We start from the raw sequence: 22555 nt of genomic DNA on the forward strand, positions 1-22555 counted from the left end.
TTTACAAATCCTTTCTGTCCATGTCAGGCAGCTTATTCAGTTAATTACTCAGCTGGTTAATGGACTGGATGGTTAATGTTTGAGGAAACAAAACAAACATTTTAGTCTTTTAACAAACCTATGTGTATGGGGGAATGGAAACTCTTCTGATTTTTCAACCAACAATTCTAATTTGGTTGTGTTGGTCAATTTGGTTCCTCATTCAAGCAGAGGCTAACGCCAAATCTCCATTGTCAAGTCTCACTCTAGCCGGTTCATGTTTGGTTCAGATCTGGCCAAGTTGGGCGGGCCTCTACTGGCAGTGCGTTCCTAACCATGTGGGCAGGAACATGAGGGTCCAGCAGCTGTAATCGATGCACCAAAGTCAATTAGCTCAAGCAGACTTTGGCGTCAAATCTCCCGGTGTATCTGTTCGTTGGCGGTTGCCCCGTCCGGTCGATGCTCTTACTTGAACAAGTACTGCCTTCGCTTATCTTGTTCATGGACCAATCAACAAATCCGGTCTGCTGACAATTAAATTGCTGGGTCCGGTTTGTGCCGTCCCAGAGGAGGCTCCAAAGAACAGAGAAGAACCGGACAGAGACCACAAATGCAGACAAATTAGTCATAGTTAAGGTTTGATGTATGGAGACCGTTCCTCTCCACTCGCAAATTCTGGAGGTAATCTATGATAAAACTCTCTCTGTCGGGGAAAACGTGGGAAAGCGGTCGGTCACGGTGGTCAAAGTCTTATCTCAACATATGTCTGCATTAAGATGGCCTCCAGAAAGCCTCGTTTTTCCAGTGAAGGAGATGCTGCACCTCACCATCACACCAAGTCCCTCAACAGCCATGCAGGAAATCGAAGTGTTGACCAGGCATGCTCCAAAGCATTGTTAGAAAACATCGATTATTCTTCAGCGAAAACAGAATCTGACTACCTTACCATTCTAATTTCATTTTAAATTCTCAGTTTTTTCCGATTCGCCTGTGTTAGGATTACTTAAAAATTACATTTTATTTCTCTAGGTAAAGACATTATCATGTACTGTAAATATGAACATTTCTAAATTTGCAATATTAAAAAAAGTTGTTTTTTTAACACTATGCAGCAAATTTGCACAAAGCTTAAAAATCGATAAGAATCAGTGTTAGCGGCAGATCTGAGCACTGCCAGCCCTGGATAATCCTCCTCCCTAAAAACATTGTTTTCACATATCGGTACACAAACAGGCATTTCATCATTATTTTTAAAAAAAATATTTGTATGAAGAAATCTCAAAAAAAAAAAAAAAAAAAAAATGCAACAGAATATTTTCTGCTCACTTTAAATAATTGATCGTAGTTTCAATGCTTTTCCTTTCCTACGTATTTTCTGACTCTTGCTTCCTAATCACCTTTAAAAAATGCCAGACGTCAACAGTTTTTTGATTTTCTAGTTAAAGTCATGACGTAAATGTCAGATGCAGATAAAAAAAAAATGCATGTTATGGCGTTAAAAGTCAAACTCTTAGAGATAAACGTCTGGTGCCTTTAAACTACAGCAGCCGTCAGCAGCTTGAAGAAAATAGAGAATCCTTCTGTTTTAGTTTAACACCTAAAACTGGAAACTTTTCCAAAAACATTCAGGCAACAAAAACAAGAAAATAATACTCTGCTTCTAAATGGACATACATTTCATACTTCTGTTTCAACGAATGATGAAATGCTAAACGTTTAGCCTGCTGGTACCAGACTCGACCCGTTTGCAGCTTTTCAGTGAAAAGGAAAAACACGACCGGCCTCCACCCCCCTCTCATACGTTCAGATAAAACCGGGATGTAAAGAAAGTTCAAGAAGGTGCAACCTAAACTATAATCATGTAAATGAAGAGGCGTAATTAGCATGCGCGTATGTGTGAGAGAGTTGGGTGGAGTGAGATGTGGGTGGGTGAAGGAGTGAAAAGGGGAAGGGCAAGTATTCCACTTCTTTAAAAGAAGTGGGTATTTTTCCTTTCTCTGAAATCCTTTAAATACCTCACCTACCCTCCCCCAGTGCACTCTGTGAGACTCCTCCCTGTCTTCCCCGTCCTCCCCCTCTGACCCCGAGCCCTGCCCCCGCCGGAATTCAACTCATGCGACCCCACCCCCTTTCTAAGGGCCAGCTGGACACCTCTAACCCCGGGGCTCCCCGGCCGCCCGGTACTGGTCACTCTCTCAGATATCCAAGCGGAGAGGCTCTGATGTCCGGGCGCGCTAGCTGCTAGCTGCTGCTGTGATTTTTAAAGGCACAGCTGCTCCCCTCAGGTCCTACTTAGTGCTTGGAGGAGATGGATGAGGGCAGCTCTGGGAGCTTTAATCTTGTATGGGAGACTTCTCCTTTGTTAGCAATCTGTTTGGCCTATTTTATTACAGTGGAGTGATTTTATTTACTACTGCTATTAATTTGACTATGTTCTGAATAAATGTCATTCCTGCTTGGTGTCGCACCCCGTTGTTGGTTTTTGGGTTTAAACTAGCCATGGAAATCTAAATTTTCACAAAAAAAAATGTTTCACATTTTCTGGCAAGTCTGGGCAATATGGACTGAAAGTTTCATTACAATATTTTGTTGTAAAATAAAGTATTTTACAGTGAAAACCAGAATTAATTTTCTTTCTTAGGTAACATAACTTAATGGCACAGCAGTCATAACACAAATATTGCTCTTGAAAAAACGTGCACTAAGTATCTTTTGGACAAAAATTCACACTTCATAAAAACGCGACATAAATAATTGGAATTTATTTACTTTATCACTAACCTGGACACAATAACTGCATTTAATCACAGTTTAAAAGGTATTGCTTTTTTTTATTCTTTCAGTGGGAAAAAAAAGGGGAGAAAATAGAAAACGTAACAGTTTGGTTTCTTTTCTAAACATCATGACAATGAATCAAAATTCTCATTATGATGAGGAATAATAACTGAGACGCCGTCTTGGAGTTTCCTCTGAGGCGACTAAACAGCGGTGAGGAAATGTCGTTTGTTTCCAGTTAAACAGAAACTATTCTAGCAATGAAGGTTGAACACCGACAGTCAGGGAACCGAAACATGTTGAGAGGAGACCCAACACGCCCTCACCTGGACGGCCTGTCGTCCCTGCTGAGCGTCTGTCAGCAGCTGGATGGTGATGGCCCTGCACTCCTGCATGGCGTCCTGCAGGTAGACGAAGGTGTGGCCCATGTGACGGCCCACGCTGCACTCCCTGCAGATTGGCATCGAGCAGGTCTCGCAGAAGAACAGGAATACCTGCACAAAAACCAATGCAGGGGGGGATTAGTTTCCACGTTTGGGAACGCGCCACCATTTTATTTTAAAGATTACATGCGACTGTCGCACAGGTTTTATCTACAGCTGGTTACATTACAATCAAGTTGCTTTTATGATTAACAGAAAAAACAAACAAAAGATACTGAGACTACACTTGAAGTGATTAAGACTGGCTAAGAATGAGTTTTGATACAAAAATTAAGTAGTAACACAGGGGGGAAAAAGAGTCATCAGAAAAATAAAAGGTTGTAATCCCAGAAAGTAATGTGAGAATAAAGTCCATACAAGAAGTCGTAATATTTGAGGGATCACAATACTCAACAAAATGTCGCAATACATCAGAAAACGTTGTCATACGGGACAAAAAGTCAGAACAGAATAAAGTAAAAACACAAGAATAATGGATGATAAAGTCAAAATAATAGGATGAAGTCATAATGAAGTAATTTAACAGCATGTTGCAAAAACACAAGAAAAAAGTCCTAATAATATGAGAATAAAGTTGTATGACAAAAACCAACACTAGAAAAGTTATGATGCAGGAATGAGATGTTTATTAACAGAATAAAGATGTAAAAATATTATTAGGGTATTTACTTAATAAAAGTAGCTGGCCTACTTTATGACATCAATCACTTTTTGTAATAATATGAGAAGTTGTAAAACAATAAAGTCGAGATAAAACCATAATAAGGTTGTAATACTAGAATGCAGAAGTAATTTTGAGAACTCCTCAGTGAAAATGTTTAAAATGATGCAGGTTTTATTTTTGGTTTCTTTTCCCCACACAGATCCTCTTCCGTTTCAAACTGAGGTGTTTAACAATACAAAACGAACCCGGCACCATGGCGAACTAAACACCTTGGTGACAAACACTTCCCCCACTAACACAAAGCTAATTAAAAAGAGAAGGGCCATGAATGCTAACGCAAGCCATCCATATGCATGCGTTGCCAGGGAGCCTCACATCCTCAGCCGCCCCGGAGATCGTTTCTCATTCAAAACACAGCCGGAGGAGGAAAACGGGAACCAAAGGCAGGCAAAGCCAGATCAATAGCCAACATATGAGGGCGCAAAAGACTCCACTTGAGTTTTACAGGCAATTCCAAATCATAAAAATATATATAGACGTTTGATATTTAAACCATTTGCATGTGCAATTACAAATGTTTAATGTATTCCAATTAACTTTAATGGTGACTGAGGTTTTTCATTCATTATGTCTTAAACCAACAACAAAATGTCTTACAACCGATTCCCTCCAGCAGTGCCTGTGTGTGTGTGTGTGTGTGTGTGTGTGTGTGTGTGTGTGTGTGTGTGTGTGTGTGTGTGTGTGTGTGTGTGTGTGTGTGAGAGAGAAATACACACATCAACCATGTCTGCCTCTAATCACTTGTTGACATTGTCAGAGCTGCTGTTTCAAAGCAAACATGGCGGAGGAACTCTGAAATTAGACACATTGTCTGCTTTATTTTCAGCTAAATATGTATTTGTGGAAACATTTGGACGGATGAGTGATTGATTATCTCTGTGGCTGTGTGTGTTAATGGGCAGAGTTTATGCAGCCGACTGGATCAATTCTACGTCAGCTGGTTGTAATCATCTAAACGCAGCAGATTTCAATCAGACAAACATTTCTGGCTTTCCTCTCTCCAGTAAAGTGTTTTGCAGGAGCAGATCGTTTACACTGGGGGAAACACTCAGGGTTGAATTTTTGTTCATTTCTCACTAGGTTTTTTAATTAATAAATTCATGCGCAACATGTTTGTTTTGTTTATTCTCGGCTGCAGTGGGCGCTTTTTACGTACATTTCACTTGAAAGCAGAAATGCGATTTTATATTGTCGTAACGTGCAAAACATGAACATTTCTTTAAAAAAAGCTTTTCAGAGAAAATATTTAACTAGATTATTCAATTTATCAAAAAATTTGTAGATTAATAAAAAAAAAAAATCACTGCCCTACTTCACATTTATTTGATCAAGCTTATTTATTGCAACAATTTCATTGAGTCGTTACCTTTTGGTAAAAAGAAAAAAACAGATTTTTATGTCGATTTACATTATTTAATCACTACAAAAATTGTATTTTGTCGTAATAAGTTTCACTTTTTGGAATTTAGATGAAAATCAAACCAAAATGAATGACTAACATTTGCATTTAGAAATGATTCCAGTAAATTCTGGAAAAACTAATTTTATTTTTTATACTTGTTTTAATTTTCTACAAGAAAAAAAGCCGATTCGATTCATTTTAAGAACCTTGTTGCAAAGAGATTTTATTTCAGAGCCGGAAAAGGCTTTATAATGAATTGGCCCCAGCTTAAAAACAAGACAAAAAGACAGAATCCTTGCAGGGTTTTTACAGAGGAAGCAAAATAATAATAAAAAAAAAGCACTTTCAAAAGCCTGACCAAATTTCCCCGAGGAAACAAACGTGTGATTTAACCTTTGCTGTTAAAAACTAAGCCTTGCTGTAAACCCCCCACTGCCTGAACGCCGATTGGTTGTAATAGGAAGTTAATTAAATATGCACCGTGCGTCACGTCCCAAAGAGACTCGAGATCAATGGCCTCCAATAGCAGCAGAGCGGAGAGGATGGAGAGGGGCCTGCAATCAATCCATCAATATTGGCGGTTCCCTTGGGGAGCGGTCTAATCTAATGAGTCACACACACAGAGATACACCTCCCCCTTTACTCCCCTTACTCCTCCTCCTCCTCTCTGCCTTCAGCTTAACCTCCTCTTTGGATCCTTTTCTTGACGCCTCCCGGGCCTCCGCCACAGTTTCGGCTCGGCCTTCCTGCTTTCCCGACCGGGACCGGCCCGGTTCGGCCCGTCCCTCCCCCGCTGACATCCCCTGAATTCCAGAGGGAGCCGGCGCGCGCGCGCGCGCGCACACACACACACACACACACACACACAAAAGGCTGGAATGCTGCTGGGTTGGGGTGGAGGAAGAGGGTGATGGATGGAGGCTCAGGGGGACAAATGCTGATCGAATCGGTTATTAAACGATCAACCAGGACGATGATAATAAATCGTCTCAGAAATGATTACGATAAACAATAATGTTGTTTTGAGACAATATTCAACCAATAATGATGGCTTATTAACGCCCAATCAAAGATTAACAAAAACCATTTTGTAAAGAAAGTTTAACACTGAAACTGGAAACATTTCATACGTCCAAAATAAAGCAATATTAACATGGTTATAAAATCTTGCATTGGTGTGGACAGGGAGAACAGTCAAATGATGTTTCTCAAAACATCAAATTAAAAAAGGTTAATATTAAAATGGGATCATCTCCTTAGCAGCTGTTGCCCAAATGAAAATTACTGTGTTCATTTTAATTTATAAACCTTATTAATTGTTTATTGTGACAGTTTTTAATCATTTACTCTGTTCATTATCTGATTAGTATTTAATTTTTTTCAGTTTTACATCTAGAAAACTAGACAAATCTGAATATTTCAACCCAGTTTCAACTTTTTATTTATTCTGCTCATTTCCTGATTATGTGATAATAACTCAGCATTTTTCTACCTTTACATCTAGAAAACAGACAATTCTGAAAATTTTCCACCCTATTTCATAGCTCCAAATATTGTTGCCATGTTTAATGACTGTAATTTTCCAACAAAGACCAGAAGGACCGTGGAGAGAAGAGCAGTTCTGCTTTTGCAAACAGCTGCAGGCCCTCGTCAACGCAGCGTCCAGCCTGGGTGTCGTCAGCAGCCTCCTCCAGGTGAAACGCGCTCCCCTCTGGGCGCCGGAGATTACATAATACACAGGCATCTTGGAAAACAGCTCAATATTATTGATCCACACAGAATACAGGCTCTTCTCACAGGGCTTCATGGAAAGGTTCTGTTGTCTCCAAGTGTTTTTTTTTTCCCCTCCTTTTCCTTTTCACTTGGCATCTAAAACAGTAAAAGATTTTTGTTTTTGCTTTCGAATGATGAGACGGAGTGTCACGGAAAGTCAGTGCAGAGGTGACTCAGAAATGGAAAAACACCCCCCACACACACAAAAACAGAGTGGAGGTGGGCGTGGTGCCGAAGCTGTAAATTCCTCAGGAACCACCCTGCGAACGAGGCTTTGAGGCAGAAATGGCTCCTCCAGTCATTTAGCAATTGCAGCAGGAAAGCAATCAACAATTTGGAGTGTGACATGGAGCTGAAGTCACAAATCCCGCGCCGACGTTTTTAGTGCTGGGAGATGAGAAGCGGGTCGTAGCGTTTGGTTAAGCGTGCCGGAGGCTTCTTTCTTCCTTCTCTCGATTCATTTGGACGCCATCTTTTAAAGTCCATTTTATTCGGTTTTCGCAATGTGAAATGTTTTATTTGTAAGGGCGGGGAAAAGTGGAATGGCTTTCTCTAAGTGGCAGTGTGCAGCAACAACTGGGGAGGGGCAGAACAGCAGCGGGTTAAATGCTGGTGTTTTCTCACCGACTCATTCCTGGAAACAAATAGTGCGTTTAAAAATGTCATCATCGAGTCATGATGCAAGACCTGTTGAGTCATGATGCAAGACCTGTTTCTGTAAAACATACCTCACAACAGGTATTTTAATCATTTTTCTTAAACTTTATGCACAGTTTCCATGTAAGCAGAATGAATTATTCAATCTAAGACTTCTTCTATGTCTGTTCTTCTTCTACTGTCCAAAATGATATTTTATGAGGTGAAGGCAATATGGACTGTTTCATCACAATATCTTTTGCCACTATTTTTATCGTAACGACAAAAGTTACAATAGGAACCATGTATTTATTCTTTTTTTTATGTAATTATATGACTGGCTGTTATAACCCTACAAACTAATGCTCCTCTTAAAAGACATTCCCATCTATCATGCACTTATTTGGGACACAGTCGCAAAAAGAAGTTTGATTTATATCACGAAATAGAACTTCATTTTTATATTTATTGGTATTCATTGATGCTTTCATTGAACTAACAGTGCTGGGGGAGGAAATCCAACAATACAGACAGTTTTGGGAAGGTTTAAACATAATTAATTGGTATTTATTGTGGGAACAATAATCAGGATTCTTGTGAGAAACTTATTGCAAAAAATAATGCAATAAATGTCCACCCTCATTTTAGAATTTTTTTTGTGTAAAAACCATTGCAGTGCAAATATTCAGAAAGAAGAAAAAAAATCACAAACAATCTTGTTTTATTTTATGTGTATATGAATTAGATTTTAAACATGTTTTTGTGTTTTTAAAGCTAAATGTTTACATTTTTAAAAACTTTGGTGAGATTCTGCATGGTTTTCAGAGAAACAATGGACAGAACTGTTTTACCTCTTCTTTTTTTGTTTGTTTTAAGTTATGCCCCAAATTAAATTATTTAAATTGCTCATTTTACTACAGCTATACTTGTGATTTTTTTATTGAACTAAAAGGGGTTCCTGCACCACCTGCTGCAGCACTGAAACGTGGAATTTGGAGAGTAAAACCTTGACGGTTGCAAGCGGCCGGGCTTTGTGTTCGCACAGCAGTTGCATCAGCTCCGTTTCCAATTCCCATCCTCCCCTTCAGCTGCACTGAGAACTGGGGGAGAGGGCACCGACTCCACTAGCCATTAGCACGGCAGCGCGCTGCATGCGCTGCCTGCGTGAACAGCCGACACAGGCGGCGGCGGGGGAAGGGCTCCGAGGCAAGGGGGGATGTGTAATGTCACACTGCAGCGCCAGAAAAACCAGAATGGCTCTGCAAAAAGTGTGAATTTGCCCTTCAATAAAGAGAAAAAACAAGTCTGACCAGGTCTGAACATTTACTGCACCTCCTGCCTTATTTTAAGTTGTCTGCACTGAGTTTTAATGTGCATTTGCATTGGTTGAAAAAATTATTTTTTTGTATAAATACAAAAAAATGTAATGAAAATGACAATAAATTGCAAAAAAAAAAAATTTAATCAAAGCTATAAAACTGCCAAATCTACTCCCCAGCAGCATGTGTCCTCATCTCCAGCTGGACCCCACGGTCTCGGCTCTCTGCAAGTGACGGGGATGTGACCGAGAAACACGTCAGCCTTTCCTGTGGCTAGCAACCTCTGCATCCACTTATCAGCGGACGCAGCGTGGAGAGACCGAAGCCATTATTCCTACCAGACTGTAAACATGTTTATGGCCGCTGTAAAACCGGTCCCTTTAACATCGGGGGTGTGCAGGGTTTAACCTGCTGTTCACGAGCGACTTCAAATGCTGCAGCAACTGCAGCAAGTTTCAAACATTGTTTTGTCCGCGATGATGCTCTGGCGTACTCGTCTTGTAAAATTCTTCAAGAATTGCAATATGCTCAATTTTTTTTTTCCTTGAAGAAATTGTACTTTTAATTGTGATAATTTTTTAAGAGAAATTTTGACTTCTTGTCGTCACAATAAATTCCATTTAGTGATGTTTAAAAACTATTTATTGTCGCCAGCGTTTGTTCAATAAATGATAAATTTGAAAATGCAGTTATTGTTTACACACGTCTTTAAATGACTGGTGTGCTAAAGAAATGTATTAAAAATGAGAATGCTATTCAAAAGCAGTTATTCATTCTTACCTAAAAAAAAGATGTAGTAAACAGTCACTTTTAACATTATCACAATAGTAGCACAAAATATCGTCCATGTCACCCACCCCAATGCAGTTTTAATTGATAGTAGTAAAACCTAAAAAACAAGAACACTTGTAAAGCACAAGACCAATTTCAGTAAAAGTAAAGCCAAAATCTTGAAATGCAGCCCCTTTGAAATCAGCTTCTTTTGCCTCAGAAACATCTGAAACAAGAAACATCTGAGAAGTTAAATAAACCTAAAGAGGACATTCCTAGGGGCCGGTGTCAGCTGTGAGCATGTCAGGCAGCTGCACTCAGACATGTTGACGAAAACAGAAACTTTGCTTAAAGTGAGCAGAAGTTGAATTCCAACACGCGTGAGATGCAGGAAAGACCTCAACAACAAAAGTCAGTCGTCACCTGGAACCTTTTTCCAGATATTATGCAGGATCAAATGAGATGTCATTCCTGTATTTCTTTTTCTATCGGCTTACTTTCAGACACATTTAGACATGAATTGGTTGTGGATTTTTAGGACAGACTTTTAACTAAAAATCCAACAAAGCGGTCCTACTAAAGAATGGGGGTCAAGTATTTAAAAGCAGAGCTGAAACCAGGACGAAGCCTCTTAAATATCTTCTTCAGACACGATGGAACTCCCCTTCTCTCTGGGTCAGTTTCTCCGTCTCGGCCTTGTGGCTCCGCCCCTGCTGAGGCAAACCCCGCTGGCCCACTGCCACGAATACAACTCTCGGGCCTCCGCCTGTCGATGTTTTGAAACTCGGCCAGCCACGGCGCGGGTGGAGGGAGAGCGGGGCCGGGATGGATGGGGTGGGAAGGGCGGTGGTTGTAAGCCGACGCTCTGATTGGGCCGGGCGGCAACGGGGAAAGAAAACAAACCAGAGTCAGCTGGCCTCCTCATGCAGAGAGCATGCTACTGGCCGGCTGGAGGCGGAGGGGCGGGGGCAGATGAAGGAAAAGGAAGGGGCCTCAGCAACAAGGAGGACAAGGAGGTGGAGGGGAGAGGAGCCTGGGAAGGTAATAACAGCCTGATTCATGAAAGAATCGATAAATTGGAGGAGCTGTGTGAATGAAATGTGGAGGCGCTGAGAGGTAACAAATGCCCACGTGTGCAAACACAATGAAGCTATTCTTAGTGGCAGAGCATTTCCCTGATACCGTAAACAACCCGACCCGCTCCAGAAGGCCCGGCCAGTGTTGATAGGATTACCACACATCGTCATCACTAGAATAATACCACTAAACTAAACCATGGCCTTATTAAAGATAAATAAATCTGTTAACTTTTCACCCTGAATTTTTATTTATTTTTAAGCCTTCAAATGCAAACTACACTATATTTAATAATTCTGAATAAATTAAATGCTAATCAGGGCAATTAAAACTACAACATTTGACAGTTGATAAGTTTATCTGCATTTTATTGTTTTTAGTTGTATTTATTTGTTGCTGTTGATTTACTTTGCTTTTTTTTTTTCAAATTGAAGATGAAGATTGATCATTTATTCTTTTAAGCTTTACTTATTTGGACAAACCACAACAAGTTTTCAGAGGGTTTCCAGTTAAAGTGTGGATTAAATTTATAGAACGTTGTTGTTATTAAGATTTAAAGATTTGCTCTTCTTTTTTCTTTTAAACAAAGACTAACGTTCCAGCTGCTCCCTGCTCTGGTCCTTGTCGTTGTTGGGGTTACAACCCAGCATATATTAAAACATTTCTGGGAGAGGGGGAGGTGAAATGTGGCAAAAATAATTTTTCAACCAACTGTGTTGTTGATTGTGTCATTTTATAATTGTTGGAGTGAAAATCAAAAGACATCTGATTTGAAAGCAAAACCAGCAAGGAAAGGAAACACTTGGCAAACTGAAACAGGAAAGTCACACCTGGAATGATGAAAACGATCTTCTCAGCAAAAACCCATTTTAGCTTTCCATCATTGACACAAATGGATGAAATTGGTCCAAATGCCCCCACTTACTTAACACAAATCAATTGGGCTTTAAAAGCCGGGCTGATTTGCGTTAGGTAAACTGTACCTAGAAGCTGTGTGGTGACCACAATGCAGGGTCAAAAGTTTTAAAGTGTTAACAGCACAATTCTGTTGAGTGAGGTCAAATAATGGCCAATTAAAATCCCATTTGGGCCCAACCACTGAGTAGGAAGTGGCGCAGGTTCCGGCTTCTGAACAACTTCTAAATCTCGTTGTCAAAGAGAATGTGATAAATGCCTTCCTTTGTATCCATAAAATTTATATGGGCAAAAAAAAAAAAGGCCTCGAATAGACATCAAAGACTTCGACGCTCTTGTGCACGCTTCCATTTGGCCCAAACGAAACACACAGGAAACAAGGAACGCTCTCTAATTACTGGGCACATGGTGCACATTAAAACCCTGGAAGTCCAACTTCATATAATCGAAATCTGCTGCCACACACGCAAAAAAAAAAAAAATTCTCTTCAGAGGATAACTACCTACAGATGGGAGATGCAACTGCCGCCACACACTCCCTGAGATACTTCCAGCAGTGACAAAGTGTAACAGCGAGCCCCTGTAACTGCAACAGCTGCTAAATCATCTTGAGGAGGTTTTCTGTATCTATAATGTCCTTTGTCTTTGACAGAAAACAGACAGACCGGGCTGATGAGAAAGGCAGGAGTGGACAGAGGAAATACCCAGCATGTGTGTGAGAGAAAGAAAAAGGGAGAAGGGAAAAGAGAACCCAGGAGGTATAAACTCAGGTTACAGGAATTCCTCCAGACTTGTATCAGCGTCGGTGTTGGGTTAGGTTTCCTTACAAACATTCTCCACCGGTGACCTCCACAGAAGGGGAGTGAGGCCGAGCAAGCAAATGTTTCAAGCGATACCCTTTGACAAAAGAACTAGATAACTGGAGCAGTAAAAACACGCAAATAAAAAGTGGAATTGCAGAACTGTGGAGCAACGTACGTCAACATTCTTGGTCCTCCCCCAGAGAGTCTGACATCTTAAGTTGAAGCTACATAAACTGGGCCCTTCAGGAGACACAAAGGCATTAGAAGGCCATCAAACTGATTAGTTCAACTTCACCTAATCCTTAAAAGCGCTACACATTTTCTGCAGCCATTGCCCAGCAACAGGCTCCCCATCCCATAAAAAGGGGTGGAGAAGCCGAGCATGCAAGTACGACGAGAACAATTTAATCTAAAGCGCGGAGTGACATTTTGTGGATTAACATATCATTAGGCGTCTCTCAGATGGAGCTGGTGTGTGCTTTGTATGCTGGAGCGTGACATCACAGCAAGCAGAGGGCGCTCTTTGATGTAATCCAATTTTCCATTTCAACTTCCCATCCAGCGTGGGATGCTCTGCCTGTTTGCAGTCCATATGAGGAGAGGGTTGGGGGGTGGGGCATTTATGTTGCTTTGCTGGACCGCTATATTAGCTTGTGTGTCCACATACCTTGCTTTTTATTAAGCTGGAAAAGGGCCCAATAAATTCCAACTTCAACATGAAACAATCTCCTCTAATGGAGATTTCTTGCCTTTGACTGGACAATAATACATCTCACACTCCAAACAGTGCATTGTACAAGAGCTTAATTCCATCCTTTACAAACAAGAATCTCTAAAGTGAGGCACATAAAGGGGCTTGACTAGAATTGGATTGACCAGACTTGGCCGGTAGGAGCTGCTTGACAGAAAACAATGGAGGCATATCTATTGACACATCTGTTAATCAGCTTCTCCATGATTAATAGTCTACTTGCCTGGACTGTCAAATTAGGAGGATGGCCAAGTCATGCTGGCGATTACGCAACACTCCAATGTTGGATGGTAGATTAGGACATTGTTCTAGAACCTTGCCCTGTGTAAAACCGTTTAGTCCAGACATGTCTGCTCTCTTCTTTGGTCTTTATGATGTTACTTGTTGTCTAAAGCGCCTTCTCCATCATCAAGTCTCTCTTACCGGTTAATGTCTGGTACTAGCCAAGTTGGGTGCATCTCCATTAGCACTGTGTTTTTTATTATGTGGACACGACTATGGATAGAAATGTAGCAACATGAGCTGTGGTCAACACTCAAATGATTTTGCTTGCATATAACTTAAAAGAGACACATGAGACTCTAAGAGCCTTCCTCTGAACAAATTCAGTAAACTTAAACCGAAGAGACTATAGATGGCTAAAAAGCAACTAAAACAGAATTAGATTTTCCTCCAAAGACAATGACTGGAACTGAAGCTGTTCCAAAAGCAGGAGGGAAATAAGCTGAAAAGTACACTACTTGGCCTCGATTCAGTTTACGTCATCAAAAATGGAAACAAAAACTTGTGAAACTTCCACTCTTTTCTTCTGGTAATTCACACGCCCCAAATAAAAGCAGCTGAGCATGTGCACCCCCTTCTTCACACAAAGACTCCGGATTAAGGTGCGAAATCATCAAGATGGAGTGGAAGGTTTGTAGCCGAGAAGATGTGTAGGTGTGAAGTGGTTCGGGCCACGGCTAAATGAAGCAGGTGTCTCACCATTTATGTCATGATGGAGTCAAAATGGCCTCCAGCCCAGGCAACCTTGTGATACAGTGCACGAAGAAAACATTACGTCATGTTTCTGTTGCTTGTAAGCATCTTTTTTCACACTTTCCTTCAAATTACACCTTTTAATGAAGTTGTGCAATGCTGTAATAAACATAGCATGGTAGTAACATTGGGCGCCTGTGTGCTGGATATTATGTTGTCATAGTAGGTATTTATTACTAGGCTAATTTTATTATATTTTGTGATAACAATAAAGGTGATTACAAACATTTTAATTACGAATTCCCATTTTGAAATAGATTTTCTTTAGGAACCTGCCATCTTGAAAGAGCCTTTTTTTAATTGCACGTCGCAACAACTGCGCACTGGAAATGCACTTTATTATATTTAACAATTTATTGACCTTTATTAGTTTTCCGAGAAAAATTTGTCAAATTAACAATTCTGACAGAACTTTCCACTATGTGAGTTTTCAGTTTACGTTCATGGAAATTTATTATTGTCATGAAAAATCAAAATTTTTCAAGATAATCACAAAATAGATTCTCATTCTCATTTGTAAGAGCATATGTTGCCAAGTAACATTTGGTAAGTATAAACGAAAGAACGCTTTTTGTTCTTTTAGTACTTTCTTGCAACGTTCAAGTGTTTTAATAACCAGAACAACAGAGCTGCACATTACCTTCATTCTCTTAAACAAGTTATTTGAATAATGTTCCATTTGACATGTCACAGTGATTCTTGGAGTGAAAACGTCAAAGTAGTTTTCAACAGAGTAGCACCTATCAATGTATGGATCCGCCAAGACTGAGCACATTAAGAAAAATCAAAAAGATGAGCAAACTGTCAGCTCGATTTGATCATTTCAGGAGCAACATGAGACAGATTAGAGAGCCATTTGTGTTTTGTCCTTGTCCTTAAACAAGGGGTTAAAATGCCTTTTCAAGTCAACACTTCAATAAAATGAGAAACCGCACAAAGAGAATAGTAACCCATCTACACACTGATTAGGAAGAGAGCCAAGAACTGAACTGAGCAAATATAAAACTGATCTAAATGGGAGAATGTGATGATGATGGACATGGAGATGGTTGACGGACAATGGCCTTGTTTTCTCCGTGCGCACAGGTAGAGAAAGACAAGCCCTCTCCTGTGTCACTGCCTCCCCCAGGGCTGAAGAACAGTGAGTGAGTGAGTGAGTGGGAAATGAGGCCCTTACTGGAAAACTGAACCTACCTTTTTACTGGCAATGGACTGGTGGTGTAAATGGGAGGGGAAGAACAGAAAAAGAGGCCAGTAAGGAAAAAAAACATTAGTAAACTGGTAATCCAAACTGTCCTTTGTTGCTGCAAGTTGACTCATTGTCGTACAAAAAGAAGTTCAAGTTTATCCACTTACTCTTTCACCAAATTTTTAACTTCAATGAACCGGTTCTTAGAAAAAGTCAATAAAATGTAGAAAAAAAATAATAATTCTGTGTTTGCAGAATGTTTTTTTCAAGCTGTGTTTTCAATAGAGTTTGGAGACGAGTCATTTCAAATATTACACCGTATTATTAGAGTCCACCCAGAAGAGAAATTAAATGTAGAGGCTGTGTAAACTTGGTGCGTATTGGCGAGTTAACTGGGATTATTTCTTACAATGTGTAAAATAAAATTAAAAAAATACCTACCAGTAGGGGGCGACAGCCAAAACATCAAACTGAAAATCCAAAATAACTTTCAGACAAGGTCACTTTACCTCTTTACCATTTCTAAACGTCAGTCGATTGCAATGGGACGTTCTGGACCCAGCACGTTTAAATTCATAACCACTGTGGGAATTTATCCATTGCCATTTTGAAAGCAAATTATTATTACTTATGATGTAAAGATAAGAGGCTATCAATCAACAGAAAGAATAATTTGATCAGAGAACACAGAGCTAGAGAAAAACTAATATGCAATAGAAAATAGATCATTAGTTGATTCAGAGGTATGAGAATTATGAAGGGGCAAAAAGTGGCAAAGTGTGAATGGATATGGAACCAAACATATCTAAGAGGTATTCAAAACAAATTTTCAAACATTTACATTTTCCTGGGAATGAAAATTTGGACAAATTTAATGGCGACAGGACACAGCTGGGACTACGCATGCGTGAAGCTCTAGTCAACAGCGGAATCGAGCAGCTTTTCACAGAATCATCAAACCTTGTACTCGCAAAATAAACACAGAATTTGTTCAAACCTGTTCCTGGCCTGATTCAGGACTGAATGCAGAGGGACAACGCCAACCCATTGTCATTACACACTTTAAGCCACAAGGGAATGTATTCAGAGTCAAAACAGCAAGTAGATTAGGTGGGCAGTGTAATTGTAGTTAATTGCACTGACCACAGGGTGCAATGGGTCACCCGACTGTAGCTCGACACTGGATTCATGCGACATGGTAAGCTTAAGTGGTTGATTAATGAATAAGACATTGGCATGGCTTCCATATTTGCATGTAATAAACCCATTTTAGGGTGAGTTGCACCAAAGTTTCAAAATTCATTATTAAAGGTGAAAGCTGTCTATTTAAAAAAAAAAAAAAAAGCAAAACAAAATTAAAATGTAACTGGTAGTTGCAGTCATTTCTGCTGCTACAATTTAAAAAGGAGGTTTCGTCATTGTGCATACAACAATGAACCCCAGGCCACACACAGGCAATACTTAAATTCCTGCACTTCAAAAGCTGTGAGATCCAACAATGTTAAGATTACTGTGGATCTGACATTGTTCTCATTTCTTCCCCAGGAGGTGACCCAAACCTTCTGCGGCATGTTGATGAAATCAAACATTTTCTTGGCCCAGTTTCAATTATTTCTCCTTTTTGCCACAAGTTGAGTTTTTCCTTTTAATTGGACTTCAGACGGTCACAAAAACAACAATCATTTTCGCCATACAGTTTCAAATTGACAAAAATCACAAAGTCTAGTAGAAGACAGCCCAGAGATAAAAGAGAAAGTTCGACAGAAAACGTTGGAAACACTTCATCAATCAGAACTGCTATAGCCCTCCCCTGACCCAACGGTTCAATGTAATCTCTAAAGTGCTGCCTCCCTATTAGGGCTCTTATGAGGCTTCTGAGGACAGGGGGGAAGAGATGGGGGCAATAGGGCAAGTTTTCATGATGCCAAACCTTCCTGAACCTACTTAAGTCATACAGCACATGTAACTTCATGGTGGGCTGCACCAGTAGATTTTGTGAGTTCCTGTTAACAATGAATGGCATCCTGCTGGGTCGGCAGTGTTTAATTGCAGACCCAGGCAGTGAGAGACACATGCCTCCGTAACTTAAAAGATTGTAACCACAGTCTGTTATTGGCAATGTAAAAAATGTTAACACAGCATTGACTTTTTCCATCAGATTAACGGACTTAATTGGGCGCACATACATCATAAATCTATGCCATCAAATCAGGGGTCCTACACATTTTTCACGTCAAAATCATCCACTTTTCCCAACCAGACGTCTTTTAACCAGTTGGAATTAAAAAAACATTAAAAATTAAAAAAACTAAATTACAAGTTTAAAAAAAGATTTTTCTGCAAATAAATGCAAAATCTGCAAAATGCAAAGCCCTTGGTGAGCGATGGCTTTCTATGCGATAGTATCAGCAACGACAGAAATGTCAACAATGGAGGGAGGAAGAAGATGCGCATTTTGTCAATGGAACAACAGAAACTTTTTTTGAGTTTCTGTCGCCAAGCCCAATTGTTATAAGGCTCTGGGCTTGATTTTTTTCTAAAGTTGCTGGCAGATTTAATGAGTCGCGGGTTGCGCTTTTGGGCTTGGTTTTGAACGTGAAGTTGCTTATTTGGGCTTGGAAATAAGCCAACATAAAGGGAGAGGTGGAGCGCTAAAATCCTTCTTAGAGTTTAGTGGAAAATAGTGGAACACAAAAACACACACAAATTACTAAAGTCTTTTTGTACTGTTGTAACCATTACACAATCTCCCCTTCAGTACAACCTTATAAGTGGAAATACATAGTTGTTATAAAATAACTTGCAATTAAGTTTTGGCAAAGATCAATGTAATTTTCACAAGTGGCAGAGCGATGTTAGCAACTGCAGAAAGTAACTAAAAAAGTTACTTTCCAAATCAAGTAATTAGTCATCTAAGTTACTTTTTCAAGGAGTAATCAGAAATCCGATTACAGTTATTTTTTCAAAGTAACTATGCCACCACTGATCGGGAGAGATGCCACTAACGGCAGTTCACAGATTTTTGAGAACCCTGCCCTGCTGGTTCCAATTTTGACCGATATTGAATTTTTTTTGTCTAAAAAGTTGCTAAACGTAGCAACAAAGTTTATTAACCATGCACATCCATATCCCCTCTCACAGATGGATAAAAGAACAAATAAATTGAAGATTTACCAGTGGATATCAATGGACATAACATTTAGACATTGAAAATAAGGATAAAAGTATGAAAATACTTTTTTGTGCTCCGTTCTCTATAACTAAGCTGCATATAATGTACCATGAGAGTCAGATAACGACGTAGAACAACAGTTGGAATTTTCAGATTGTTGTGACGCTAATACGCGTGTTAGCATGGTATACGGATCCCCATTGTATGCCATCAAACATCAAAGTCTCACGCTAGAAGTCCAAGTTGTACAACAGTATTTCTGCCAGCAACGTAATCAGATGCAAACTTTCAACGCTGCTGATAATTCATAGCTGCAACTGGCCTATTATTGGCGGCCATGTTGGATATTGAACTTCAGGTTGTTTGAAGAGCTCAAAGTTGGAATTCGGAAACCATAACACAATGTTGCAGTTATTTCAATCAGGATGTCAGAAACTCAGATTTTTAAGTAGAAAGAGACCTTAAAAAATAGGAATCAAATTACCTACTTTCTTATTGTGCAAAGGAACCACTTAACATAAGAGGATCATCACATTGCCATTAATCCCTACCCTTTCTTATAAATGTTTTGCTGTTCTTCATAAGCATATGACAGAAATAAAAACAAGCTGGTTTTCTCCTCCTGTAACACATGATAGTTTGCTTCACCCCAGAACACATGGTGCAAAAAAAAACCTATATAAAAATATATATCCTTACCCAAGAGAGGACCTTTAAACATATCAGAAATATGTGTTGTGCAGCTACTGCTGAAGCCTCTCTCCGTCTCTCTGCCCAGAATGGTTGGTGTGGTACAGATTAACCAGAATCTATGCTTAGAAGTGTTTGTATGGACGCAGTGTGTGTGTGTGTGTGTGTGTGTGTGTGGTGTGTGTGTGTGTGTGTGTGTGTGTGTGTGTGTGTGTGTGTGTGTGTCGATATCTAGCTCAACAAACATGCATGCTCCTCTCAGGGAACTAGGTGAAGAGCCTCTCAGCTCCCTTTGAACCTAAGGCCATATAGCCCATAGTACGGGTTCTTTGCTGCTCACACTCAGAACCATAGAAGGGACTAACGTAACAAAGTTTACAACTTGCCCATTTATGTCAATAATACACATCTTGTTACACATTTGAAGAAACTGGTACCACTCACCTCGCTGTCATGGTGCTGGCAGAAGCTCATCCGGTCCTGGAACAGGGACAGCAGCGCAAAGTTGTTCTGCAAGGACTGGGCGAGGGACACGGACATCCCCGGCTGGCCCGTGCCGCTGCTGTTGGAGTTGACCCGGCTCAGGTGGAGGCTCTCCCCCAGGCGCTCGATGAAGTGGTCTTTGGTCAGCCGCACCCGCTGGTGAGCTCGCACGCAGTTGTCACAGAGGTACTCCTGGCAGTCGAGGCAGTGGGACGTTGCCGGGTTCTCCTCGTCGCAGGAGCTACACTGAGGCTCCCCCAGGTGCTGCGCGTGCAGCAGGCCCCCGTGGGACGGGTGGAACCCGGACGAGCCCCCGATCAGGCCCCCGAGGTGATGGTGACCGTTCTTATTCTGGATCTGATCTTCCGCGCTCACCACCACGTCCAACAGGTTGCTGAAGAGGAAGTTGGAGGAGGGCAGGGAGTCCACTCCGGCCTCAGAGATGGAGACCTTGTGGTCGCAGGTGGGGCAACGCAGCTTCAGCGGGTCACTGGGGCTGCGCTGTCCCTCCAAACACTGCCTGCAGAAGGTGTGCAGGCAAGGCAGGACGTGGAGCCTCTTGGTGGCATGGTTGGAGGAGCCAGAGGTGTGCGAAGAGGAGGACGAGGTAGAGGAGCTGGAGGAGATGGGAGCGGAGGAGCCGCACAGCTCCTTGCAGAGCGGACAGGTCTGCAGGTCAGAATCGGGGAAAGAAGCCATCTGGAGCAGAAACACAGCTCAGCTCACAACACATGCAGGGAAAAGTGAGTTTGAGGTATTCATCAGAGGTCACGTCAGCCAGTTAAATTGAAGAAACTGTGGCATTTGAGGTAGATTCTTGAGGTATTAACAGTCAGTTCCACTGTGCTGATTAACAAGTTTTGAATTTGTTTTAAATAGTTCAATTAGATGCAAAAAAAGGGGGAGGTGGGGGCAATCGACTTTCACAATTAGACAGTTCTTTAGATAATATATTTATAAAAAACGTCAGCTCATCTCTCAAAAAAAAAGGAATGAGCAAAATTTCTAAGAGTCCAGTTTTCCAATGAGAATAAGATGACACGACGCCAAGGACAATTGTTGGTGCATGAAAAGTGTCCCCGTCGCTGATTTAATCCTAAAACTGGATGGGTGTTGAAGTCCAGGAAGCTAAATCTCTCCTCCCCCACCGACCAGGCAACATGACTTCAGGGCCACTCGGCAGCTCCTAGACTACAGCCACGGAGCCCACGCCGCTCCCGTGTTTCATGCTGCCCTCTGTGCGGAAAACCAGTCGAACCAGCTTGGCCTGGCCGCCACCATTAGAGGTCCGTCCAGAAGGCGTCACGCGCGGCCGACGGTCGCTCGGTATTCTCAGCGCGAGCCTCGGAGAGAGACAGAGCACGTGAATTATTCATCAAAGCAGGGAGGTCGCAGCGTGCACCCGGCCACCGTCACACCAAAGAGCAGCCACGGCGGCTTTCCCGAGCAGCCGAAAACAGGAGGCAGGACCCGCCGTCCGGAGCCACCGCTGAGTGAACGCGGTTCTCCGTCCCCGTCCAGTCCGTCGGAGAGTCTCCCCCCCCACCCCGTCCGGCGCTCTGCGTGGAGGAATGCGCAGGGTTTCGGCCCCCTCAACAAGACAGAAAAAAACCCGGAGTGGCTAGCTCCGACGGCCCTCTAGTTACCTCGTTTTCTCGCTTGTTGTTGTTGTTGTTTGCAACGAGGCGAAAACACACAGGTGAAACATAGCGTGAGCCCTCTCACGGGCGCGTGTTGCACGGGCTGCAGCTCCTCCAGCCGCTTTTATCTCACTGAGGGGAAAAATGGACTCACTTCCGTCCTGAGAGGGGACACAGCAGAGAGAGAGGGGTGTGTGCCACAAGCTCGCTCCCGACGGTCAGAGGGGGGTGTGCCGCATGCTCGCTCCCGACGGCCAGGAAGATGTGTGTGTGTTTGTGTGTGTGTGTGTGTGTGTGTGTGTGTGTGTGTGTGTGTATGTGTGTGTGTGTGTGAACAGGCGCGAGCGAGCTGAGAGAGCGAACGTGGTCACGTGGGAAGACGTGCGTACGTGCACGGCTTTGTTGATAAAGTTGGAGGAAATGATGAAGGACAATGGTCCTTTCAGTGTGGTCCCGCTCTGCCCGTCTTATTTTTTTGCCATGCAGAAATCGAGAGAATTGATACAATTTGTTGTTATTTTATTATTGGGAGCTAGGCAAAGCAAACGCAAATCTCTAATTTTATTGCATTCCACGTCGTTCATTAAAATCCTAGTATGGAGCATTGAGTCCAGCGTGTTAAAATTAATTAACAATTTAACTCGTTTCGCCCATTAAATACGTAGCATTGAAAACATGTTCCCATTGCTAAGCAAACTGTTTGGAATGTCTTATCAGACAAGAACTGTCATACAGATTTACACCACAAAACTGTTAAAAATTGGCAATAAAAAGACTTTCAAGTGCAGACTTGCAGGAATGTAAGTGGCCCAAAACTCCCGTTTATTAAGTTAGAATATGTTTTTATGAGTGAGGTCATATGAGACATTCAGCAAGCCAAACACTAAGTCGGGTGAAAAGAGGATGAATGAGCTAAAAATACCAGGCCGCTCATGCCTTTCTACACGAAACACACCCACACACACACTTGCGCCGTGA

General features: G+C 41.5%; 1 protein-coding gene across 2 annotated transcripts in view; it reads right to left on the reverse strand.

Annotated features, from left to right (window-relative positions):
- The window catches only part of trim71 (tripartite motif containing 71, E3 ubiquitin protein ligase), a 36447-nt gene extending 14454 nt beyond the window's left edge, over positions 1-21993 (reverse strand). Inside the window, exons 1-3 of one of the 2 annotated variants that reach the window (XM_055055879.1) lie at positions 21584-21993; positions 19899-21280; positions 3081-3248 (exon numbers count right to left, since the gene is read on the reverse strand). In XM_055055879.1, the coding sequence (XP_054911854.1) occupies positions 3081-3248; positions 19899-20636 (906 nt within the window). In that variant the 5' untranslated portion in view covers positions 20637-21280; positions 21584-21993. Of the gene's footprint in view, positions 1-3080; positions 3249-19898 lie in introns of both variants that reach the window. The other variant, XM_055055878.1, reaches the window with a different exon arrangement.
- Between the last annotated feature and the right edge of the window lie 562 nt (positions 21994-22555).

Source organism: Poeciliopsis prolifica, unplaced genomic scaffold (genome assembly GCF_027474105.1).
Source record: "Poeciliopsis prolifica strain line A6 unplaced genomic scaffold, Auburn_PproV2 SCAFFOLD043, whole genome shotgun sequence".
Classification (NCBI taxonomy): Eukaryota; Metazoa; Chordata; class Actinopteri; order Cyprinodontiformes; family Poeciliidae; genus Poeciliopsis; species Poeciliopsis prolifica.